This window comes from Cebidichthys violaceus, unplaced genomic scaffold (genome assembly GCF_023349555.1).
Source record: "Cebidichthys violaceus isolate CVI_PGR_0920_01 unplaced genomic scaffold, fCebVio1.0.p SCAF_6, whole genome shotgun sequence".
Taxonomy (NCBI): Eukaryota; Metazoa; Chordata; class Actinopteri; order Perciformes; family Stichaeidae; genus Cebidichthys; species Cebidichthys violaceus.
In genome coordinates, this window is record NW_027176816.1 from 7,292,292 (window position 1) to 7,319,751 (window position 27,460).

Here is a 27,460-nt window from a genome sequence, read left to right on the forward strand (position 1 = left end):
GTGATATCTAGCCATCTAACTTTTTGGTTTTATTTGTGCGTTTTAAAATATCCATCTCTTTCTCTAGCCCAAAGCAATAGCATGGAATGGAATTTGACAAATAACTTTTAATTACTTTATTTATAAGGTAATGGACATTAATCAACATTTCAGTAAATGTGCCGGTGCTAGTCAGTCGGATAATGTTCAACTGCAGGCCTTTAGTTCTGTAACCAATAAAGTGACAGGTTCAGAAAAATCAACATAAAACAATAAGATATAAAAATAAATACATAAAAGCAACGTCAGAATGCAAAGGACACAAATTGCTTTGCATGCACAAATCATGCAGAGGAAAGCAAAACACTCATGCACCAGTACAATGGCAACCTCCACCATTCAGTACAGCAGCCATGTAAAAAAGCAAAATCACATTAAAAAGAAAACGTTCTACTTAAGTATAGTCTGCATGAAATCTGTCTGGTGGATTGTTTTGAGTAATGTGGACCCTTACCTGGAATGTGAGCACTTTAATTTCCTTTTTCCTTTATTGTGTTATGGTGGAAGCAGATATTTCAACGCAGAGAAATAAATCCAAAACTGCCACCTCTAGAGGTGACTGAGAAAATTGGTATGTGATTGAATGAATCTTGCTTATGAAATAAAGCCCTCAAGAAAAATCCACAAATGTTCAATGTTTCACAACATATAAACTTCAAGCAGATGCAGGTCTTGAGATGTCGTGACTCCAATGACTGCCAATTTGTGCAGATGAACTGAATATTTCTCTTAACATGTTTACATCCTTACTCAAGTTAACATCACTTAATATCAGTGCAGCAAAATAGTGAGTTTGAGACAGAGTAAGAGCATCTTCTTGTCCTCGCCCTGCTTCTATCTGACCGATTAGTATCTCAGTCCACATTTCGCTTTGTTAAAAGACTGAGTCTGCTTTTGTATGGAGACATGGTGTCTGCATTCATATTAATACAGCCTTGATGGCTTAGTCTCACTCGTGACATCTTGGCCCCCCCTCCCTTCATCGCCACAGAGCACTGCACAATACATCCCTGAACATCAAAACGTTCCTCATGGGTAACAACAGTCATGATGATCACGCTGAGCATGTATGTGTGTGCATGAGAGAGAGAGAGAGAGAGAGAGAGAGAGAGAGAGAGAGAGAGAGAGAGAGAGAGAGAGAGAGAGAAAGAGGTGTTTTTTTGCCTGTGAAAGACAGAAGGAGGGGGAGACGGAGGCAGCCGAGCAGTAATTAGTGTTGCCTGTCATCCCAAATCTCCATGGTGATGTGCTCTGTATGCCATCTACACCTTTGGTACATAATCATGGAGGCGCAGGAGAGCAGGAGGCTGTGACTGCTGTTACACCAGACAAGCCACCAAGCCACCAGACTACACTGGTGCCACCACTATAAATAGCCGTACAGTAGGTGACACAGCAGCAGCAGAGAGATATTCACCCCCACACTGTGCAGGTAATGGGGGAAAAAAGGCAGATTCCATAACGCAAGCTGTGAATGAAAATACAAATGTACAGAAACGACAAGATCTTATCTTCAACACCAGGGTGGTTGGGGGTGGATTTTATTTCTATTTCTGCATAGAAATACATGCCTACATGATACAACGTCACACGCACACATCTGGCAGTTGGACTGGGTTAAATTCCATCACACCTATACAATCCATAAAGGGGAGATATGAAACAGAGTGTGCTTCTCAATCACATTCGAGTTTACAACAGGGAAAACAGGAAATGAGGTGAAACAGGTTATTTATCAAAATAATAATGCTTCCTTATTGGCCAACGTCTATTTCATGGTGCATAAACATGACGTATAAAGAAGAGAAAAGAGTTGAAGGAATGATCCAGAATATTTGACTGTGCTACATACGTACAACTGTGCTTATACATAATTTCAGACCTCTGGGTCATAGAGACGGAGCTGGAATCTAATGAAGATGAAATTAACTTTCCCTTTGTTTATTAAACATAAGGCCACTATGGTAGACCATGAGGAATATATTATAAGTCACAAGTGAAAGAAACCACACTCCTGCTGCTTCTCCCTCTGCTGAAACATGTAACAGGGTTTCTACAGATCCGACACAACCAGAAGTGTTAAGGTACAAATTATATTACTGCACATATTTAAGCTCCATTACTCAACATGAGCCACACATGGAACTGATGGCATTGCACTGTATGTATTTTATATATTTTTTTTACTAATGATAGTACTAAAAATCTACCATGTAATCTAATAGAATCTACATTTGGTCCTGACTCAACCAGCAGTGATGCCTTAATTGTATACAGCTAATATAACAGACAAACAATACTGCTCCATTTTTTCTTTTTCTTTTGTTAAACTCTTATTGTACAAGGATTTACAAACAATGTGTTGCCTGAGCAGCATTCATACCACTCTGGGGACAAGCTGTGTCCCTGTGGTCAGTGTTAAACAGTAGTGGCACGACAGAAGGCAGAGACCGGATGACCAACGAAGAATTCTGGTTCTGTTTGGTTGAGGATCGAACAATGATTTCAAATTCTCATCTAATCCTAGTTCACAGTAACAGTTTTGCTGCACAAACCCATATTCACAAGTGTTTGGGTGTTCTTACTAGACAGTTAACATTTATAGACGAAAGACATTAATCCGATGACGATTAAGTTTTATGTTGTTTATAGTTAAAAAACTGACACTTCTGTACATACTGCACTACTCCAAAAGGTGAAAAATAAAGAAAATTACGCTAACAAATCTCATTAGCAAATGAGACTCACTGTAGATTAAAACCCATGAAAAGTCTTCCTCTACAACATTGACTATTCATGACTAAATAAGCAATAGTCAAAGATGACCAATAATTTTAACTTAAGTTTATAATATTTATGAAAAGTTTACGACTGAAAACTCTATTAATCTGCTTCACCAGCACTGTGTGGGTAAGATTTGGTCAGATTTGATTGATAGTGACCAAACAACCCACCAACTGTCGTCCAATTCAAATGTTGCTAAATCCTGATTGGTGCACTGACATACATGACATCATATTTTTACAATTGAGCCCCGCCCACTTCAAACTTGTAAGAAAAGCAACGAGAAAAAAAAAAGACAGAAGTCTGTGATGTTAAATAATCAAAACTATTCCAACGATGGCAGAAACTTGTGTGTTCATGTAGGACCCAACAAGAAGCTAAAGAAAATGTCTTTTCAGGGCCTTTGAGACACACCCACTAAATGATAAACATATTAAATGGTAGCCACCACATTGTATAATGGTAGATCATGCGACACATGCAAAATGCTCTGTAACATGCAAATGAGTGTACATCTGGTAAATCTCCGATGCAACTGGTTTTCTACTACAGGGTTTTTGGATGTATGACAGAGACAAAAAAAATCAATAAAAAAAGAAATTGTGTCTTGAATAAAGAGAATCCATTCCGTAGTTCATCCAGGACAAAAAAGGAGCTCCACACAGCATGTACTCCACCGAGAGCTCATGCTCTTTCTCCTTTTCGTAGCCAATCAGCATCAGGTCAGCGTGGTGACCTCCGGCTGAGCGTAGTTTCCAGTGGCAGCGAGGATGTCTTTACAGGTCTCTGTTAAGAAACACAATGAAACACACTGAATTGGGATTTGAGCATGAAAGACCAAGAAAAGCGACCTGGAGCATAATTTTGTCGTAGTATAATGAAATATCTCTGCCGAATAAAAGCTGACCCTGTTCATGCTGGTAACCTGTCACTGTGAACTAATAAATATTCTCATTATTAGTCAATCCTTTATTTAATTTTTTTATCTATAAAATGTCATGAAATAGTGAAAAATGCCCACAACAGGTTTCCGGAGTCCAAGAGGACATCTTCAAAAAGCCCATTTTATATGACCAACAGTTCAAAACCCAAAGAAATTCAATTTACAATTGTGAAAAATCCTAAAATTTAAAAAGCAGAAACCTGTAAATGTTTTGCATTTCTGCTTGATAAATGACAAAAAAAACTAGAAAATGCATTTCCTGCTGAAAATGCGTTGGAATGCTGAAAGCTGAAAGCTGAAATGAATTGCAAAAACATTGCTGAAAATACAGAAATGAGAGACTACCGATCTGAAAAATGTTGAAGCTCGAAAGCATTTAAGCTGCACTGCTGAAAACCCTTCTAGTTGAAATGTCTAACTATGGTGTCTGTAGCTGAAAGTATGAGAAAGAAGAAGGCTTTGAAAGTTGAAGAAGTTGAACAGGATTTGAAGATTTTCTCCATAGATATCCCATTCAAAACAAATTGCAAAAAGCTTAATAATTCAAAAAGTTTAAAGATTACAAATATGAAAAATATCACCCCTCTCCTGAAAAAGCTGAATATTTTTATGTTCAAACAGCTTCTGTGGCTTACAAAATGTCAGCAGTAGTGATATTTGTAGTAGTAGAAGTTGTAGTTGTAGTAGAAGTATTATTATTAGTAGAAGTATTAGTAATTAGAAGAAGCAGTATAAGTAGTAGTATCAGTAGTCGTAGTAATAGCTGTAGTAGTGGTCATAGTATTTAATATAACAGTAGTAGTAGTAGAAGAAGTAGTAATAGTAATGGCAGTATTTGAAGTGATAGCAGTAGTATTAGTTCTAGTAGCAATCGTACTAATAGCTGTAGTAGTATTGGTACTGGTAGTAGCATGAATAACAGCAGTAGTGGTAGCAGAGAGAGAGCCAGAGGGAGAGAGGGAGAGACAGAAAGAAAGACAGAGAGAGAAACACAGAATGACAGGAAGACAGAGATAGAGAGACTGAATGAATGAGTGTGAGAGAGTGAGAAAGGCAGACAGACAGTTATTTGTACTGAGTGAGTGAGTGAGACTGGCAGACAGACAGTTATATGTACTGAGTGAGTGAGGGAGACAGGAGGACAGACAGTCATCTGGATTGAGTGAGAAGAGCAGACAGACAGTTATATGTACTGAGTGAGTGGGAGAGAGAGACAGGCAGACCGACAGTTAGATGGACTGAGTGTGTGGGAGAGAAAGACAGGCAGACAGACAGTTAGATGGACTGAGTGTGTGGGAGAGACAGACAGACAGTTAGATGGACTGAGTGTGTGGGAGAGAGAGACAGGCAGACAGACAGTTATATGAACTGAGTGAGTGAGTGAGTGAGTGAGTGAGTGAGTGAGTGAGTGAGTGAGACAGGCAGAAAGACAGTTATATGTACTGAGTGAGTGAGTGAGTGAGACAGGCGGACAGACAGTTATATGTACTGTGAGTGAGGGAGACAGGATGACAGACAGTCATCTGGATTGAATGAGAAGAGCAGACAGACAGTTATATGTACTGAGTGAGTGAGTGAGTGAGACAGGTGGACGGACAGTCATCTGGATTGAGTGAGAAGAGCAGACAGACAGTTATATGTACTGAGTGAGTGGGAGAGAGAGACAGGAAGACAGACAGTCAGATGGACTGACTGAGTGGGAGAGAGAGACAGGCAGACAGTTACATTGACTGAGTGATTTGGAGAGAGAGACAGGCAGACAGACAGTTATATGGAGTGAGTGAGTGAGTGAGACAGGCAGACAGACAGTTATATGTACTGAGTGTGTAGAGAGAGACAGACAGACAGAGAAAGAGAGAGAGTGTGTGCGTGCGCGTGCGTGCGTGTGTCATTGGTTCCCATGGTGACAATGCAGCAGTTGGAGAGTCTGTGAGCCTGTGTGTTTATAAACATTGGTAATTAGCTCAAGCACAAACACCTGTGAGCCTGCCGCCTTTTCATGAGAAAAAACTGGAAAACACCTGTCAAACAAAACCACAAAACTCCCATAACCATAGCCCCTATTGCTCCGATATTAAGACTGAAGTGCAAGGATGACTTGAAGAACAGATCATGCGAATATTGGATCTGTAGTGTAAAAAAAAGTGGCTTCAATGGCGATATAGAAATGGGGTACGGTTGTCTGTGCAAGACTTTTTTGAAGTACGTTTTTACATTGGGGTCTATGGAGGAGAAAGTTGGTTTTCCTCAAGTAAAGGCTTTTGAGCCAAATGTGTAAACATGTGGGATTCCACAGTCATATGTCTACGACAAGGACAAGATTAGCTACGTTTCCATCCAAAAATTATGCATGTAGAGTGAAAATTGAGGAGTCAGTCGCAAAAGACAAATATTTTTTTCACAGGAATCTCAAGCCCCTCTTCACTCTAGCGGTGACATCACGCACTCTAAGCTGCGCAATACACACCCATTATAAAAGCAGAAAAGGACTGAAAAACACATGAAAGCAAAAATGCTACTATTCAAAAAGTGTAAAAGATATCAAAATGATTATAACATACAATCATTGGTCAGGGTTTTCTCAACATTTGAAAGTTTAAATGGTGTCTGTAGCTGAAAGTATGAGGAAGTAGAAGGATCTGAAAGTTGAACAAGTTTAAGAGGATTTAAAATTATTCTCCATAGACATCCCATTCAAAAAATAAGTTGCAAAAAGCTTAATAATTCAAAAAGTTGAAAGATTAGAAAAATTATGAGAAATAGCACCCCTCTCCTGAAAAAGCTGAACATTTATATAGTTGAATGGTTTCTGTAGCTTAAGAAATGTGGAAGTTATTAAGTGCCAAAATACGTACGAAGAAATAGTTGAATAAAGATTCGAAGAACAATACTTGGAATGCTGAATCAGCATTCCAACAATAACTAGAAAATGCATTTCCTGCTGAAAATGCGTTGGAATGCTGAAAGCTGAAATAATTGCAAAAACATTGCTGAAAATACAGAAATGAGAAATGTTGAAGCCCGAAAGCATTTAAACTGCACTGCTGAAAACCCTTCTAGTTGACACGTCTAACTATGGTGTCAGTAGCTGAAAATATGAGAAAGAAGAAGGCTTTGAAAGTTGAAGAAGTTTAACAGGATTTGAAGATTTTCTCCATAGATATCCCATTCAAAACAAATTGCAAAAAGCTTAATAATTCAAAAAGTTTAAAGATTACAAATATGAAAAATATCACCCCTCTCCTGAAAAAGCTGAATATTTTTATATTCAAACAGCTTCTGTGGCTTAAAAAATGTCAGCAGTAGTGATATTTGTAGTAGTAGAAGTTGTAGTTGTAGTAGAAGTATTATTAGTAGTAGAAGTATTAGTAATTAGAAGAAGCAGTATAAGTAGTAGTATCAGTAGTCGTAGTAATAGCTGTACTAGTGGTCGTAGTATTTAATATAACAGTAGTAGTAGTAGAAGAAGTAGTAATAGTAATGGCAGTATTTGAAGTGATAGCAGTAGTATTAGTACTAGTAGCAATCATACTAATAGCTGTAGTAGTATTGGTACTGGTAGTAGCATGAATAGCAGCAGTAGTGGTAGCAGAGAGAGAGCCAAAGGGAGAGAGGGAGAGACAGAAAGAAAGACAGAGAGAGAAACACAGAATGACAGGAAGACAGAGATAGAGAGACTGAATGAATGAGTGTGAGAGAGTGAGAAAGGCAGACAGACAGTTATTTGTACTGAGTGAGTGAGACAGGCAGACAGACAGTTATTTGTACTGAGTGAGTGAGTGAGACAGGCAGACAGACAGTTATATGTACTGAGTGAGTGAGGGAGACAGGAGGACAGACAGCCATCTGGATTGAGTGAGAAGAGCAGACAGACAGTTATATGTACTGAGTGAGTGGGAGAGAGAGACAGGCAGACAGACAGTTAGATGGACTGAGTGTGTGGGAGCGAGAGAGACAAGCAGACAGACAGTTATATGAACTGAGTGAGTGAGACAGGCAGACAGTTATATGTACTGAGTGAGTGAGTGAGACAGGTGGACAGACAGTCATCTGGATTGAGTGAGAAAAGCAGACAGACAGTTATATGTACTGAGTGAGTGGGAGAGAGAGACAGGCAGACAGACAGTTACATTGACTGAGTGATTTGGAGAGAGAGACAGGCAGACAGACAGTCAGATGGACTGAGTGTTTGGGAGAAAGAGACAGGCAGACAGACAGTTATATGAACTGAGTGAGTGAGGCAGGTAAACAGACAGTTATATGAACTGAGTGAGTGAGTGAGACAGGCAGACAGACAGTTATATGAACTGAGTGAGTGAGTGAGACAGGCAGACAGACAGTTATATGAACTGAGTGAGTGAGTGAGACAGGCAGACAGACAGTTATATGTACTGAGTGAGTGGGAGAGAGAGACAGGCAGACAGACAGTCAGATGGACTGACTGTGTGGGAGAGAGAGACAGGCAGACAGACAGTTATATGGAGTGAGTGAGTGAGACAGGCAGACAGACAGTTATATGTACTGAGTGAGTGAGGCAGACAGACAGTTATACGTACTGAGTGTATAGAGAGAGACAGACAGACAGACAGAGAAAGAGAGAAAGTGTGTGTGTGTGTGTGTGTGTGTGTGTGTGTGTGTGTGTGTGTGTCATTGGTTCCCATGGTGACGACGCAGCAGTTGGAGAGTCTGTGAGTCTGTGTGTTTATAAACATTAGTAATTAGCTCAAGCACGAACACCTGTGAGCCTGCCGCCTTTTCATGAGAAAAAAACTGGAAAACACCTGTCAAACAAAACCACAAAACCCCCATAACCATAGCCCCTATTGCTCCGATATTAAAACTGAAGTGCAAGGATGACTTGAAGAACAGATCATGCGAATATTGGATCTGTAGTGTAAAAAAAAGTGGCTTCAATGGCGATTTAGAAATGGGGTACGTTTGTCTGTGCAAGACTTTTTTGAAGTACGTTTTAACATTGGGGTCTATGGAGGAGAAAGTTGGTTTTCCTCTCAAGTAAAGGCTCTTGAGCCAAATGTGTAAACCTGTGGGATTCCAAAGTCATATGTCTACGACAAGGACAAGATTAGCTACGTTTCCATCCAAAAATTATGCATGTAGAGTGAAAATTGAGGAGTCAGTCGCAAAAGACAAATATTTTTTTCACAGGAATCTCAGGCTTCTCTTCACTCTAGCGATGACATCACGCACTCTAAGCTGCGCAATACACACCCATTATAAAAGCAGAAAAGGACTGAAAAACACATGAAAGCAAAAATGCTACTATTCAAAAAGTGTAAAAGATATCAAAATGATTATAACATACAATCATTGGTCAGGGTTTTCTCAACATTTGAAAGTTTAAATGGTGTCTGTAGCTGAAAGTATGAGGAAGTAGAAGGATCTGAAAGTTGAACAAGTTTAAGAGGATTTAAAAATATTCTCCATAGACATCCCATTCAAAAAATAAGTTGCAAAAAGCTTAATAATTCAAAAAGTTGAAAGATTAGAAAAATTATGAGAAATATCACCCCTCTCCTGAAAAAGCTGAACATTTATATAGTTGAATGGTTTCTGTAGCTTAAGAAATGTGGAAGTTATTAAGTGCCAAAATACGTACGGAAGAAATAGTTGAATAAAGATTTGAAGAACAATACTTGGAATGCTGAATCAGCATTCCAACAATAAGCCCGCAGGATTACAGTCAGTGTGCTTTGGCACAGGCAGTATTACTGCCTTGTGCCACAAAGCCACACTGAATAAAGATTTGAAGAACAATACTTGGAATGCTGAATCAGCATTCCAACAATGATTAATTGAAGATCAAAATTGCTGTTTAAAGTGTCCTGTTTAAGGAGTATTACTTTACATTCACTCCACAGACAGAGAAATCCTACAGATCTGAACTTTAGAGGCCAGCAGGAGGCTTTTGCTATGACCACCCATGTTGTTAATGGAAACTTAGGAGGAGCAATCATCCAGTCACTCGGGAATATGGAGGCCCATCAGAGCTCAGGAGCCTTTTCTCTGCTTGTCTGAATATCCACCTGCTGCTTCCTTTTAGCAGCACTTGAACGGTTTGCCACACCATTATGCACTCATCACAAAGAAACAAGCTGGTGGTTGTCACGTCGCTGAGGCAATGCACTTCCCAACAGGACAGTGTTTGCATGTATAATATAAATTGTGACGCCGATTGTTGCAACAATGCCGCATGATTCCCTGTGATGGCCGTAATCACTTCAAATTCACCAGCATTTTGTTCCCTCTGCAAGGCGAGAGACCATTTCCTGTCACTGATAACCATCTGAGCATCTTCAGACCTGCTGCATCCATCTGTCCTTCTCTCTGCTTCCTGCCATATTGCTCTGGTGAAATATGATCCATACCTTGTATCCTGTAACTCTGGAATTAAGCTAACACCATCCCGTATGGGCATAGCTCTGAAGAGCAGAGCCACTGTGTCATAATCCATCTCCATCCAACCAGCTCAAAATGGCTGCAATCACAAAAGGCAGCTTTTTGCATGTTGGACAGAAACAAAGAGTTTTTGATTTCAAACTCTGACGCAACAGTTTAAATACTGTTAGGAAACAGTGAACCTCTACTTGAGCCCTTTTGCAGATAATATGCACTAAAATGTGTTGTGTATGTGCGATATTTTCCTGTAATAGACTGGGATGTCATTATCCACATACTCACCAGACACAGGGCTCAGGATTGAATTACCCCCTCCCCTCTCTCTCTCAAAGATTAGTTTTGAGGTGTTCTGGCTTTGCTTAGCTTCCAATCGTTTTTGTCTCTGTGATCAGAAGAAAGCTCGCTTGGCAATTTCATGAGCTGACCAGATACTTCAGGGTAATATTAGAGAAGTCAGCGTGAAAGCAGGCTGGTGATGATTTGTGTTTCTCTGTGTTTCTCTGTGTTTGTGTCTTTGCTACTGTGACTGTGAGGCTGGGGATTTTATATTGACTAATGATTTCCTCCCCTGAGCATCATAACATGTCGATGGACATCCCTTCTTATTTATTAGAAATCTGATACAACAGGTGTTATTTTTTTTTTCATGTGCATGTGACAACATACCATTAATCGACACCAATCTATAACACTCAACACATTCAGTGATTGACGAGGCTTTCAACAAACATGTTCAAATACTATTTCCTTGTAATGGGTTGTCAAAAAAGGGGGATGAGAGCCAAGCTACAGTAAGTGCCCCATTTATGTGTTGTTTTTCCTCCACAGTGATGTGCTAATGACCTTTGGTAGAAAAATGCATCGCGGTAAAGTGCATTTTTGCAGGAAAACACCTTCAGTGTCGTTGTGCTAATTGCGGACGAGTCAGGATGTTGACTGGGTGGGATGTGTGCTCAGGATGTCAGGAATGAATCTATGACTGCCAAATATAGAGCCTCTTCTCACAAGGGGCTTTTGGGTACTTTGGGAAGCTCAGATGTGAGATCCGGCAGCCATTCAAGCAGAGAGAGATGGCAGGCTGACAGTGGATGTCAATTGAGACACTTAAGGGAGCTTCACCTTTTTTTGTACACGTTACCAGTTTCAGACAGCTCCTCTACTAGTCAAAATTAAAGAATATTGGTGTTATATAAGTAACAGAGTTGGAGGTCAAAGGTGTATAAATGCAATCTAAATGTTTACAAGATGACTGATTTGATTTAATCAAAATTGCATTACAGATACTTGTACATAAACCTTAAAGCATATGCTATAGTATATAGGGCTAGTATATAGGGCTTTTCTTAAATTTAGACACAGCAGGTTGTTTGGTTCCAAAGTGTAAAAACTACAAATGTGTAATTTTTGCACTTCGATATTTGTAATAATCAAACAAATAAGATATAACATGTTATATCAAAAGGTGCAAAATTTGAACTTCAGACCACATCTATTGCCTCCACACGGCTCTCAATATGGCAAAGGCTGAACCCGTAGCACACAGCTAATGGTGCTACCAGCTAACAGTGTTTACCTGAAGGGGAATCAGAAGGTGGAAGCGTAGCACCCACCTTCTGATTCCCCTTCAGGTCTCTTGGGACGTCATTATCATCTGTAACAGCCGTATGAGAGCAGTGCGGAGCGGTGGCCATGAGCTAACCAGTGGGGCACGCTCACATGCACAAAAAGCTTGCGCAGCCGGCTTGGCTATGTCAATAAAGCAAGCAGAAGCTCGGATTACAACACACACAGATGGAGAGTGACTTCATTCTCTGCTACGATAGACATCACTCCACTTTATCTTCACATATCAAATGGTTATTTGCTGCTATAATAATGCTTTGAATATTGCATAGACAACTTGTAATTAGTGAACTTTAGAGGAGCTGGTAGGCAGATTTATATTTATACCTTTGGACAGAGCCAGGTTAGCAGTTTGGAGAACAGACGTGAGAATGGTATCAATCTTCTAATATAACTTCACAAAAAAAGCAGATTTCCCAAAAATGTAATATCTCCCCTTAAGTACCTGTAACCTAACTAACACAATGTTCTTGAATTACCAGAGAGCACCAGTGGAGGAAACACAACTGACCTGACGACATACCAATAGAACCAAATTTGAATTTTCTCAGAGAAGTAAATTAAAACCAGATAAAATGCACAGTGTGCAACCGTACAGACAGTAAATGTGTATATCCAGGTGTGCACTGATATGCATGTAACTTACCAGTATGGACGTTGGGGTCTCCAGGGGTTAGGAGGAAGCAGGTGGCCTCCTTCTTAGTCTTGTCTCGCCCTCGAGAGCACCGCAGGGACCACTTTTCACTGGGCGACAGCGGCTGGGTCAGGCTGCAGCCTTCCTCCTCTGAAAGGGCCACATTTGCATCCCCGTTCTGTTTGGAGTCTGACAGGAAGACAAAAACACACAGAGACGTAAATGCCAAAGCTTTTACTGAGACTGCCCCGAGTGCCCAGACAAAGGCAGAGGTATATTGCATAAAATCTGTATTTTTCTGTGATGAAATTCAATTTGTCTGAGATGTTATGAGGAGTAATTTGATCGTGGTGTCTTACCGTCTATATGAATAAGCACATTTCAACTGTTAGACTGCTATAACACAATTAGTTGGAGACCTCTCAAATATTTATCATCACAAACAAAATAATCTTCTAAATGAAAAACCTGATGAATAAATTCAATAAACAGTAACATCAGCTTAAAAGGATCACTTCATCCAAATTACAAAGAAAATATTTTCTAACTTACTTCTAGTGGTATTTAGTCATGCTGATACTTTTTGGTTTTATTTACCCCAATTTTTTAATGAATGAAAATGAATGTAATTTTGTTTGTGTTGTTAACAACACAGAAATATAAATTATAAATACTAAATCAAAAACATTTCCTACATTTCTCTCCAGCAACAATGCCCCCAATCCTCTGGATAATCCAAAGAAAACATGGATAACAATTTGAAAAGAGAATATTTACATGGTAGAAAGTATCTAATGTTCAGTGATGTATATGGATCTAACTTTTATATACATTACTGTTTAAATTAAAAGGCAATCAATGATGTGAGCACCACAAATATAATGTTCTTTGTGTTTTATGGCATTTTTCAATAATTTGGGTGGATGAACCCTGTAACATTGCATTGCAACCTGACCTGAGCGGTTCCTGTTGACGCTCTCCTCAGCAGCCAGCGGACACGTGTCGCTCTGAGTGCTGTCTCTGTGTGAGTTTGTTTCCGATTTCCCAAACGAGGCCGAGTCAGTCGGAGCGTCTGGGTTCGGGTTGTGCTTCTTCTTCTTTTTCGGCAGCTTCTGTTTGGCCATAGCCAGCGAGTAGTACATCCCAAAGTTATTGACGATGACGGGGACCGGCATGGCGATGGTCAACACCCCGGCCAGCGCGCACAGTGCCCCCACCATCATGCCCAGCCACGTCTGTGGGAACATGTCTCCATAGCCCAGCGTCGTCATCGTGACCACCGCCCACCAGAAACTGATAGGGATGTTCTTGAAGTGTGTGTGGTTGAAGTCTGTGGGGTCGTTGGGGTTGGCTCCGATGCGCTCAGCGTAGTATATCATGGTGGCGAAGATGAGCACACCCAGTGCCAAGAAGATGATGAGAAGGAGGAACTCATTGACACTGGCCCTCAGCGTGTGGCCCAGCACGCGGAGTCCTACGAAGTGCCGCGTCAGCTTAAAGATCCGGAGGATCCGAACAAACCGCACCACACGGAGGAAGCCCAGCACGTTGTTGGCAGCTTTGGACGACAGACCCTTCAGGCCCATCTCAAGGTAGAACGGCAGAATGGCCACAAAGTCAATGATGTTGAGCGTGTTCTTGATGAAGACCAACTTGCGAGGGCAGCAGATGATACGCACCAGGAACTCAAATGTAAACCAGACCACACAGATGCCCTCCACCACGGTGAGGATGGGCTTGGTAACCATCTCCAGCCTCTTCACTTTCTGTGTGACGTTGCCCACCACCACCAGCTCCGTCCGGTTCTGCAGTTCATTGAAGGCTTCATGGGTCTCCATGCAGAAGGTGGTGATGGACACCAGGATGAAGAAGAGAGAGGCAAACGCCACTCCCTAGAAAAGACAAATAAAACAAATAATTAATACAATTTCATGCCCTCCAACTAATTAATAGGCATGGCTTTTTCTATCCATGCCTTGTGTAATTATATTATAAGACTTCTTTTTATCAAACTTTACAGTATCACTGACAAAAAAGACATTGATGTGAAATGTTTTGAGGGATTATTTTCTGGCGTAGGCAGTGAGTTTGAGATGATTGACAGTAAGCAAAGACTAAACACTGATATTAACACTGACATCAAGAACAAAAACATTATGAGAAGACACACGCATTGACAATATCAAAGTTAGGATTCATGTTAATTGTGATGAATCATTTGTTTTTCACTTAAAAGAATGACTATGAAAAATAGCTTCATATGAAGTGAATAAATTGAGCCCTGATATCTCTAACTATCCTCAATGTAATAAAATACAAATATACCATATTTAAATTACACAGAGGTGGAGGGCTACCCAGACTACTATGGAAGACCTTTACCCACCAACCATGATAAATACCAGCAGATACCAGTCTTCCCCAAATGGGAAAGAAAAACCTTAATCTGCCTAACATCTGTGAGGCTGCACTGCAGTGTATTGAGCTAAATGCTAACGTCAGCACGCTAGCATACTGATGTTTAGCAGACAGCGTTTACAATGTTCACCATTTCAGCTTGTTAGCTGCTAACATTTGCTAGTTAGCACTACACAGTAAGCACAGCTGAGCATGACAGGACTGTCATTAGTTTGGAAGGTATTTGCAAAGTGCTGGACAAATAAAACATTGACATAATGATGGCGCTAAATAAGAAATCAGGTCTTCACCAAAGTTACTATTCATACTGTTCACAATGAATGCAAAGATACAAAAATGCACTACAAATTTGTTTCTATGAAAACAAAACAAAAGAGTGTCATTGATAATTAAGACCATAAAAGGCAATGATACTGTCATTTTTATAGCAACTATACTGCTATACTATACTGCTATATACTGCAACTATACTGCTTGTGGTTGTCCACTGCCACTCTAGCTTTAAGATTAGTGAGAGAATATCTTTTTTTCTGTTTTAAAGGACTTGGGAGCCAGGACAATTTTCTTTTGACAAAACGGACCAATTTCAAACCAATTACTGCCATGAACACAGAGCCTGAATCATACTGAGGAGCTCACATGGTGCCAACGCTGACTTATTGTGTGAATTGTGATTCACACAGAAAATAGTCTTGAGGTTTGATTTTGTTCCAAAAAAAGGAGGTTTTTGGTTCATCTAGTAACAGCTCATGTCGTCTCTAAGCACTAGTGGAGGAAAAGGAAGTGAAGGGATGAGCAGAGTCTGCCGACAGAGAACGACTTGAGAAAAGAGACTCTAGACAATTGGCTGAGTCATGAAAGAGTCACCTGTCCTGTTGACAGGTTTATCAGAAATATTTCACCGAGTGAAACACTGCTATCAGTGTTCCCTCTGACAATTACACAATAAAAACACAAAAGATCTCTCTTAAAAGTACAAATCCAAACAAAATGGCGAGCGGGTCAAACTGCTTTTAGAACTGATGGAAAGTAAATTGAACAATGTGGCTGCATGGCCTCCTCCTGATCCGGCACAATGGCCATGCCTGTCTATGTTTGTGTTCATATTGTGTGCTAACTCATACCTGATCCGTCTTTATTGTTTACTAAAGCCTTGACAAATTGCAATGCCTCTCCAACCTTTCTAATGTTTCAGCTGGATAAATATGTACGTGTACCTGGCATGCACTCAGCTACCTTTTTCCTCCAGGGGCCTCTCACATATCAACCTGCTTTGTAGTGTTTGGGTCTGCGATTAGAAAAAACAAATAAACCATGTGATGTCCAATGGACATACTAACTCACTGTGGAATAAATAAAATCAATTAAAATGGGACAGCTTATGGAGTTTAAAAAAATAGCAGCTCATGTTCAAAACAGCAATACCACACACAGTATGGTACGCATCTGATCATATCTCTATTGTGCAGCTTTCTACCATGACCACCTTCTTCAACTTTGTCCCTGCAGAGCTCTGATCCTCTTAAGATGATGAGGACTGCGCTGCAAGACAAGAGGGAAGGCCGTGAAGCCCCGACTCTGAGCCCCAGGAGGAGCTCAGAGTTCCCCCTGTCGCATAGATACAGGTTTACCTGAGCATCACCAGGCCAACCAGTCACAGGAAATATCACAACAAGCAAACAGAAACACACGGCTGGATTATTCAGCACATCACAGTCGCTGAAGTTGAGGATTGTAACCATGTAGAGGGATTTTGCTACTCTTCTCTACCAGTTTAAAACCAGTAAACAAAGTATTTTCTCCTCTGTTAGTCTCTTTCAATCAACATTAGTTAGTGGTGGAAGAAATACTCAGATACTTAAATAAAAATAGGAATACTGCAACGAAAAATACTCCATTACAAGTGAAAGTTACCTCCTGGGCTTTAGTGGTGTAAAATTATAAAGTAGCAGAAAAATGAAATACTACTCAAGTAGTGTGAGTCAAAATTGCACGAGCAGATATACTTGGAAAATCAATTAAAGTATTAATTTACGTGCACTCACAGTTTGTCTAACACACACGCACACAGATGCACAATATGTTTTTTAACTGTGTCCTTTCATATCGGAAAACTATCTAGACAAAAGAGCCAGATATACAGTCAGCACCAGATAATCAAGGTGGGCAGCCTCTGTTAAAGCACCTCAGCAAGACAATTTGCTAAGTCAATGAATAAAAGAAATTACCCAAGCTTCTCATCAGTCCTCTCTGGAATACTCAGTCCCTGGACACGTTCACACTTGCAAACACAGGGGGTTGTGTTTGTTGGAAAAACAAAAGCCTCAATAAATGTGTCCATTGTGTTATTTCTAAAAACTGTTCAGCTGTTTTATCAATTTCTGTATTTGTCTCATCAAGTGACAATTATTTTTAATGGATATAAATAAACATCTTGCAGCCAAACACATTTTCACACTTTTCTGGCTTTGACAAAAACACGAAAAAAAGGCTCCTTCGGTGTGACAATAAATCAGCAGCCACCAAAAATAAAAAGTGAGTCCTGTTGCTTGTGATGAGCCCAACAGGCCTCAACAGTGTTCAGTTTATTCAAATGCCAGATGGTTTATCCAAGAACTAAACAGAGCTGTATATTTCCAGCCAGGGGCACCTCTGCAGGGAAGGGACTGGAGTTCCTGACACACACAAATTTGCTCTGCTCATAAAAGGCTTATTAACATTATTGACAGTCTTCACAATAACACCCAACGGCTTGACCTCACAAATGTTTGCGTAGGTAGGTGCCACTTCTTTTTCTGAAAGTATTTTGGGATTTGTAGTGAAGCATTTGTCCCTCTGGCTGTTTGTATTCTTATTTATTTGCCATTTAGTGTCCATGTCTGCAAGTGTTTGTGTTGTTCAATAAATCTTTCAGCATTTAAATGCATCTGTATGGTTAATTTAAGGTCTGACACAAAGTGAGACCACAATATCGTGTTTACAGCTGAATGGTGGAAACGTTAAACAGCCACAGTGTGTGAGTGATAATGTCTCTTTGCCACCAGAGTGTTTCCATGTTGGTCTGCTGAGCCTGCTGATGTAATGATGAATGCTAACATGCAGCTTTTTGTTTTTAATTTCCTGGGAATGTAAATGTAGCTTTTACAATCATCCTGAGTTATATACAGTACATATAGTGCTTGTCTATGTAACATTGGTTATTTGTTAACAGATTTCTATTTACACACCCAGAAGACACAGCGTAAAATAAAGCATGAATTTCGAACTGTGTTTGTCTCTGTGTGTAAGTCCAATATTCACTCCTAAACGTTTCACTATATTTACCAGCTAGTTTTCAGCTGTGTTTGACTGCTGTTTGGTGCTGAGCAGGTGGTGTAGTGGTTTTTTTTAGAACATTTTAACTGAAAACAACGTTATGAGAGCGGTGAGACGAAAACTGTACAGATGTGGGCCAGACAGCTGAACAATGCGTTAAAAGACACTATAAAGTTCCAAAGAGCTCACGAAAACGTTAGAGTTTATGAAATTATTTGTGAGTTCATCACTATAAATGACAACTTTTACTTCTTCTTGTTACAGATGATATACGAGCACTGTGCCCACAGGAGTAGAGTACATTATAGCCTCTGAGTATACGTAATGCCAATCACTGGTGGCAAAAAGACATTGAGCCAAGGTCATCAGGTGTCGGTGTGCAAAGAGAGCTGATATCCCCCCCCCCCCGAGGGGACAGCCGCCCGGTCCCAGATGGGAAGACCAGAGCGGGAGGGAGGGACATAGGACAGGCAGCAGGCTGTGCGTCAGGGTGCAGCAGCTGGGGAGTCCCATCACGGCCATCACCTCCAGCTGTTCAGCGTCACGCTCTGTTACTAACACTCACACGCATGAACCACAACAACAAGTCTTCTGAACAGTCAGCAGCTGCAAAGCCCATGAGAGCAGCCACTTCTGATGTTTTCTTAGAATTAATGTCACACTGATTCAGGATCAGTCCACCTGAAGGTGGAGGACAATAAATGTGCACTACTGTCAGCTGGGCTTCTCCAGGATATCTGTGGAGAAGTTATTCACTGTCACATGTTTATATTTCATGGAACCAGAAGCGGTAGGGATGATCTAAATTGCGACATAAAACAAGAAACAATATTGGAGGAGGTAGAACTCAATTCTAAGTTTTGACTTGCTGACATTGAAGGGCTTTAAGTAATTTTCAGCTTTAATCAGCCTTCATCATCAATCAATAACCTGGAGCAGCTACATGGAAAATCCCAAAACCACCACCTACAACATAAAAGATCAGTGGTGAAGACCTTCCTACACAGAGCTGAACATCTCAGGAGGAGGATAGAGAGATGGGGTAACTCCAGGCCAACAGGTACAAGAAGTTGATGCTGAGAATCCTTCGACCATGGACGGACACCACATCACCGGGGGAAAAAAACTGAAACACGCTATTGAGTGTCTCTTGTGTGGCTTTAATAGAACATAATATTCTATTAACACCTTAAGACCTCTGCTAGTACGCTCTCAACACAGGACTCCCCCTGAGAGGAAGACCAGTCCTTCTTGACATCAGATCAAGAAAACAGAGAGGACCCTGGACAAGAGACAACATCAGCTGTCTCTGAACCCAAAACCAAAGACTGAATACAGGGCAAAGGTCATTGACCAGGAGTCAATGGACGACTGGAGAAAGATCCACATCCAACGTCAGAGACCATTTTTGATCATAGACATGGGTTACTACCATCTGTGAGGGTGCAACTTTAATTCCATACTTTAGACAACAACTGAACCATCTCCATAACAACTGAGCATCCGCTATCTTGGTGAAGACTCACATGAGATTTACTGTAATAAAGTTCTGTGAGAAAAAGCCTGAAAACACCAGCATTTTAACCAGTAAAAATACTGACTTCTCTCTTATTTGACATGTCGCTCCTTCTCAAACGCACAATAATAAAATACCCCGTCTACAATCTTTCTGAGGTTTGAAGCTGATAAAACAATATTTAATCTGGCCAATCTTCTACACTGTTGAATAAGCTGTTATTTGTATATTTTGGGAATGCTCAGCATCAGATATTTGTGTAATCAAGGACAAATACTATGGCTTTTTAACTGAAGGACTTTTTTTTTTTAGGGAAAATCTTTGGTTTGGTTGATGTAAGATACCATTTTCAGTCATATGTATCCATTTTCAGCAAACTGATTAGAATTGAGCAGAATAAACAGATAGCATAATTTCACAGGATTACATCCCTCCTTCAGTGTGTTAAGAGTCTCTGTCTACCAAGGCTGTGCTGCTTTGATGATGTGTTAAAAATCAAATCCTGTGTTCCAATCACAGAGCAGCAGAGAAAGGTGTCAGTGCTGTGAAAGTCGAGCCCAGAAGGCTCTTTATTATTTATCAACTGAGTGTCACACAGAGATGAAATGGGATGTGTTAGAATGGGGTTCATATTCAGCAAGAAACACAAATGAGGTTTTAATGAGGATTTGATGACAGAAAAGTGAATACATTGATGTGATTCACTGAAGACAAAAAGTGAAAAGGCAATATTAATTTCTTATTACGGTTGGACTTTCCACCCAATATTAATATTTAAGGGTAAAATGGTGGCTCATACATCATTATTCAAATCTGTTTACTACAACTAATCGATACATAACTAAAGTTGCTAAATACAAGATTGAGAGCAGTTCTTTTGCCGCTCAACAGCTCTCAACAAACTCTGATTACAACACACACAGAAGGAGAGCGACTTCCTTCTCTGCTTAGGTAGACATCACTTCACTATATCTTTACATCGCAAATTCTTGGTTGCTGCTATACTCATGCTCTGAACATTGTATATTGCAACTTTAATCTTATAAACATTTAATTTGACAATAAAAAATGAAAAATCTAAATTCATGCCAAGCTATTTTATCCAGTTACTGAATCTGAATGTAAATGTCATTCAATTAGAAAGGTAAGTGTAAAATTGGAACACATAAAAACACAACTGCATTTTCTATTGCCAAATTGATTGGTTATTGGAAATGTAGACTCCAGATAATATGCATCAGACCTCAACAATCCCACATCAGTTAATCCTTTGGTCTCACAACAAAGACAAATTGATTTATTTCTCTATGTGGGATAGAATACGTTGCTCCTTTCTGTGGGAAAGGCAGTTTTAATTGCTCACCACTGATAACAACTTGCAGCCCATTACCACAGTGGTGATTAATTACAGACAGCAGCGCTGTGGAATTTAGGAAATATTGCATATGGGAAGATTTAACAAAGTTATCTGGTCTGAGTTTAATGTTAATGTCAAGTATAATTGTCACATGCAACTACTCTGAGATTAAAAAAGCCTGGTACACTTTCAGTGTCATGGAGCGCTCAGGTGTTTAAACTGAAATAACATGTTTATTTCTATACTATTACAATATTAGTGTTTTGGATCTATTCTCCAGTAATTTGGTTTAAATGTAAAATAAATGACTACGAGCTTGATGTTCTCACTTTCAGCTTAAAAGATATTTGAGAGTGTTCACATCTTTATTCGGTAAACAGTGTAAAAAAAATTGTATCCATTTTAAAACTTTCACCCCCAAAATGTATCCTGATCCTAAATATGCAGACAGGGAAGATACAAATATGCTGATGTCTTTGAGTCATAAACTTCAACCAGTCGATTAAAAGATTTACAACCAAATATGAATTATGTTAACTTAATGTTAAGGTTATTTAAACTTTCTGTCCACTAAAATTGAAGGACTGTGTAGTGTTTACAACCAGGCTCGTGGCTCTGTGGCACTAAATGCAAACGTGAGTGTGCCGACATGCTGATGTTAAGCAGGTGTAATGTTTACTTGTCATTGCCACCATCTTAGTTTGCCGTGTTAGCACGTGTTGGCAATTCATTGTTGAGACATTTCACTCGAAACCGCAAATGTCATCATCTTGGTGGCACGAGAGAAAAAGTCGTGGGATCACCATGATGATGATGATCATGGTGCCTAGCATGTCTAACGAGAACTACAATTCTTACACAGTTCATCTGATGTGAAAGTAAACAACCTCAAATTAAAGCCGAGAGTCAGCACTTTAAATCTTACGACCATTACTGCTCTAGTACATGCTGTATATGGTCCTCTCACGTCTTTGATTTTTGAGTAGTGCCATCATCAGAACAGTCTTTATGTGCAGACTTTCCCAGAGCTGCACCTCCAGTCATGGTTGATAGTGAGGATGTGGCTGAAATGATTAACTTTCCTCCGGTTTTCAAGAATCACATTACCTAAGCTGAGCTCAGAGGCTCTTTGAAATGAAAAGGCCATAAAGGTAACGTGAGTCCCTCAAAATGCACTCCTCTCAGAATGCACACATACGTACATGGATCAGCTGGAGAGGAAATGGACAAAGAACATTATGAGCGGGTCAATATGGATCCGCCCTCACTCGTTCTTTTTACATAGTTCCAGATTCACATCTACAGTGACAACCCTGATTGATTCATTTACAAATATTCAGTGGTGAGAGACAGACGTGATGAAGTGGCAGGCGGAGCGCGGTCATCTTCAGATGGCAGCTGTGACTCAGAGATGTCGGCTGTTCTACAGTGACAGCCTGCAAATGCCACCTGGACGGGAAGCTAAAATAAACACTATTTGTATTGTGACTGGCATTCAATAAGAACTTTTGCAACACTGCGGGAGCATCTGAATAGACTATTCAACTCCATAAACAGGCAAACAGAAACTAGAGTGAGCATCAGCCTCTCTCTCTCTGGACTAAAAGCATTTTTCTTTTTTGACCGATGAAAGCTCCTGGCCCTTTGCCTGACAACTCCTGCTAGTGACACTCGATACTTCATGTTTACTTCATTAAGCGCTCTGCTGCTTTTGTTGCTACGCCATTAGGCAGAGGATACTTTCAAACACTTAGAAATGGCTGTTATTCCTTCTGGAAGAAATTAGAGCAAAATTATTTCAATTTACAACATAGAAACATTTAGCTTATCGATAAACCAAACAGAAGTGTATCTCGTGCACCGTGACAAAATTAGAAACAGATTGATCTTTGGGGGAGTGTACGTCTTAAAATCATAAATACATGTCAAACACCTAAGGTGTGACATGACGACAATCTTTGAATAACAGTATTCACAAATGAGCAAAACGACACTAAAAATAAGGCAGTGGGGTTTCTCTCAACATTGTAGATTAGATTCTTAATGTTGTGATAAATGGATGATTATATGTGTATTATTCTGTTTAATATAAAGCATGATTTACTGTACATGGATATACTCCTGCAGCCTTTCAAACACTTGTGTTTAGAGAAGCTTTGAGTGGAACCCTTGAACAGGATGTGTGGGAACACTTCAGCAGCACTGCATTTTTGTCATGAAACAGCATTTTCTCTATTTTCAACATTCTGGTACTATTTCATAACATATATTTAAGTAAAAACAAAAAACTGCTATTCACATGAGTGAAAGCAACATTTAGTTGTCGGGAGAGAGTGCTGGTCGCGTGCCACATTTTTGAAATAAATAACTATCAACTTTAACTGGGAGCTGAATAAATACATTTGTCATGGCTTCTAACTATTAACAACAAATGGGTGGAGTGACATAAGAAGCTGAAAGATACATCAACTTGAATGTTCTGTTTGGAGTCCTGGAGGTCCATAGCCCTTTTTAACAGCTCAAAAAACAGCCTTTACATTGTTTTATCAGCCTGATATGTCATGTTGTTTCATCATTTTTGTTGATCATTAACATATTTTTGAACAGATTACATGTTTCAGAAGGCATGGACCAAGAACATGGTCAAATCTATTGGGTGTTCATATGCTCCTTTTCTGTGACTCGTGTTGTTAGTACTTTATAAACACAGCATTACTCCTCTTAAACCCCAGAATACTGTACATTTATTTGGAATCTGTTGTTGTTTTATAGGAGGTCCAGGGAGTTAGAAACTGTAGATTTCTGTCTGTGAATTAGTTTTTTTCAAAGAGTAGAACAAATAGAAACAGATTAAGGAAAGCAAATTGATTGATTTTGCAATTATTATTACTTTTACACATACAGCAGTGTGTTCTGTGGGACCCCAACAATGAGAAAATAAGGCCAACAATTTAGCTCACCTGAAAAATTCACCCATAAAGTATACGATTGTACATCTCATTCCAAAATCCTGTGCGTAATATGCTGCTTTACCAGTCTCCACTGTTGTGGTAAGGATTTCCACAATATTTTGGAACCAGTATACAGGGATTTGCTCCCACTCAACAACAGGTGCATCACTGAGGTCCACCACGGATTCTGGGTAGTATACAGCCTCACTCACAGTCGGTGCTCCAGGTCACTCCAAAGCTGTTGGATGGGGTTGAGTTCAGCAGGACAGTTCTTACACAACCAATAGGTCAAACATGTTTTACAATTCATGCCTGCCCTTGTCCGGACGAACACAAAAGTATGTAGACCGGGGTGTATGACTTTTTGCCATATAGTGCTTTTGTATTTTAATCTTAATATATCAGAAAAGAACAAAATGAAAACAGTTTGGTCATTATAGTATAAGTTTGCATTTTGTTCCCTTTGTTTTATCACTTTTCCTTCGTCAATAATGCACTCAATCATTTGTGTTTTTACTATCTGCTTTTTAACCAACTCAAACGAATTAGCACAAACGCAGCAATATGTTTGGTGTTTGAATTTTCTGTTGGACTGTTGATTCAAATTAAAACATGAGCAAGTCAAAACATCCGAACAGATGTTTGAGATTCAATCCCTAGTTGATGCGTTGGCGAAGCTACGTCTGTTCCTGGAAACAGTCAATGAAACAGATGTGATGATATGAATATGGCCAGAAAACAGAAGTGTCCTAAAAAAAACGTTACCCTACAAAGAACCACATCAAGCTTCAACTCCTACTGCCGAAAACTTCCCAGACTTTTTTCTAACACCAAAAAGGTTTGAATAAGGTTTACTTAGAATTAAAAGTCACAGTCACATGGATATTGACGTTGTCAGGTTCAAATAATTATAGCTATTAATACGTTTTCTATACTCACTCAATCAAGTTGAGTTATTAGGTTGGAAGATTTTACAACTAAATACCCAAGCAGTAACATTCAGGCCACTAAAGGGAAACAAGTGCACTATAGACAGACTATACAGAGTGCTGCTTTTTATTGCGTCCTGTCTTGATTTTACAGGATGGAGAGATAAAGTTAATTGAAATTGAATTGAGCTGCTGACCCTGCAGACAACAAACTATAAGTTGGACTAAAACAACTGGTGTGGAGAAATCTTAATTGTAAGGGGTCGATGGTAAACAACGTTGACATGAAAAGTGTAAATACAACAGATAGTTAATACAGCGAACTTTAAAATAATTATTGGGACACCTGTTGATTAGGACAACACGTGCGTCTATTTTCCCTAAATGGAAACATCACTTGCCGGTTTCATGGTCTCGCACTGAGATGTGCCCATTAAATCGTTTAGAGGATAAAACACCTGGTAGACTCACCCTGGCTGCTCTGGACGAGTACGGGTCTTCAAACAAAGCCCAGACCTTCGGCTGCCAAACTTCGCAGCAGCTCCTCGACCTGTCGGGACAGTCCTCGATGCCGAACCGCCTCGGCATATCTCGGTCATCCTCGGCCTCCGGGTCCGGCGGTTCAAACGTCTCCAGGGCCTCCTCCGCGTCCCGGTGCTGCCGGTAGGTCATCCAGCAGCACGGCTCCACGTCGGTCTCGTCAATCCCCCAGTACGCCAGCTCCTCCTCAAAGAGCGGACCGCAGACGTCGGCTGGGCAGTGCAGCTTGCCGGTTCGGTAGTAGTTCAGCACGTAGGCGAAGATGCCCGGGTGTCTGTCGAAGAAGAGCTCGGCGCTCGGGGGCGCAGCGTCCGAGTCGGAGCTGACCTGTGGGTCCGGGTCCGCCAACCATGCCAGCCGTGTCCCCGGCAAGGTCCTGAGGGTGCTCTTGTAGGTTTCATGTCGAGTTCCACCCACGTTTATGATAATTTTGTCCGAGTCTTCCCCTCTGCACATCTCCTCCTTCAGACATGTTTTGGACGGAGGTTTGTTGCCCGACTTGCGCCCGCGGTAAGACGAAACACACACCGAGCTGATCATCGAGAAGCAGGGACCTCCTGGCTGCACGCCCCTCCGTTAAAAGCGATTGTCCCCTCGTACAAAAATCTGAAAATGAACGCAAAGTGCGTCCTCATTTCACACCCCAGTCCTTATACTGACTGACCCGTGCATCTCATTTAGCATATCCAAAAAACAACAGCCTAATAATCCAAACAGCGGCCGAGACGCACAACGAAAACCACCTGTTACAAAACTCCGTCTAGTGGTCAGGATCACTGGATTTGTTTTTCAATGTTTTCGTCGAGTATATTACACAATGTGACTTCAATTAATTCTTCCAGAGGTTAAACTTATTTCCCGCTCGTGGAAAACAAGATTGTGGCAACAGAATAACTGACCAATTACGCACCGTAGGCTACAGTACGTGCCTATCGGATGCACCACGCAGTCTGAAGTAATGTGTCACTCCTCACCTTTTCTTAAGACAAATCATATCCAAATTCTGCAACGCCAAAATCCATATCTGTCCCTGACAACTTTTCTCTTCTCCACACAAGATGCGGAAGTCTGACAAATGATCCAGTCACGTATTTAGTCACGCGCTGAGATATTCCACCAGTTCTTCCAGCTCGGCTCGTGTGCCAGATGTGAGGTTGTTCTCCAGCTGGGGATCTGTTGCTTTTCTTCACAAGTAGCCGATCTTCCCTTAACGACACAGCCCGGTTGGATGGATGGTGCGTTCAACAACAGGCTCGCCAGTTTAACTCTTTGGCTGCTGGCGAAGGTTGGCGCATCATTGAACCACTCCCTCTAATCAGACCGAGAGGATGGGCTGATGAGGTGTGTGTGTGTGTGTGTGTGTGTGTGTGTGTGTGTGTGTGTGTGTGTGTGAGAGAGAGAGAGAGCGAGAGAAAGAGAGAGATACATGATCAACCCTCAATTAACCTCTTTTTGTAGACTGTAATATTTTTCCTATTTCGGTGTACATGTCTTAAAAGTGTACGATTTGATATGCTATAGAAGACCATTGGCAAAAAGTACAAACTGTGCACAATATGGGAATTGTTGTGTATTGCAGTGCAGCTTTTTACTATTGCATGGATTGTTGTACAGGTGTTAGTGATGCGTCCACTCCAGCATGTGAAAAAGGGGCTTATTGTTAGCTTGCACAACCTGACTGAATAAGGACTAGTAGGCTACCACTATATAGACTCAATAGGCTTATACCATACTGAACATATGCGGATGTTTCACTGCATGACAGCTACACAGATTATCCTCTTAAATTAGACAATTTCACCACTCTTTATATTAGGATTAAGGTAAACCTAGACTTTCAGCTGCAGTTCAACTGAAAGATACAGGTGTGATTTCACTGCTATTTCCAGGAGTAGCTCAATATTATTATAGTTATTGTTGTTGTTATTATTGAGCAACTAAAGTGTGATCCAAATCCAGGTCAAAAGTTTTGATCATTTGAAAAAATAATTTGA

At 40.4% G+C, this 27,460-nt stretch overlaps 1 protein-coding gene across 1 annotated transcript; it reads right to left on the reverse strand.

Annotated features, from left to right (window-relative positions):
- Positions 1-1,567: 1,567 nt before the first annotated feature.
- kcnc4 (potassium voltage-gated channel, Shaw-related subfamily, member 4) lies at positions 1,568-26,711 on the reverse strand. Its single transcript, XM_068733497.1, has 4 exons — positions 25,398-26,711; positions 13,396-14,332; positions 12,453-12,629; positions 1,568-3,609 (listed from the first exon to the last, which is right to left on the reverse strand). The coding sequence occupies exons 1-4, from the start codon at positions 26,004-26,006 to the stop codon at positions 3,542-3,544; spliced, it is 1,791 nt and encodes a 596-aa protein (XP_068589598.1). The 5' UTR covers positions 26,007-26,711; the 3' UTR covers positions 1,568-3,541.
- Between the last annotated feature and the right edge of the window lie 749 nt (positions 26,712-27,460).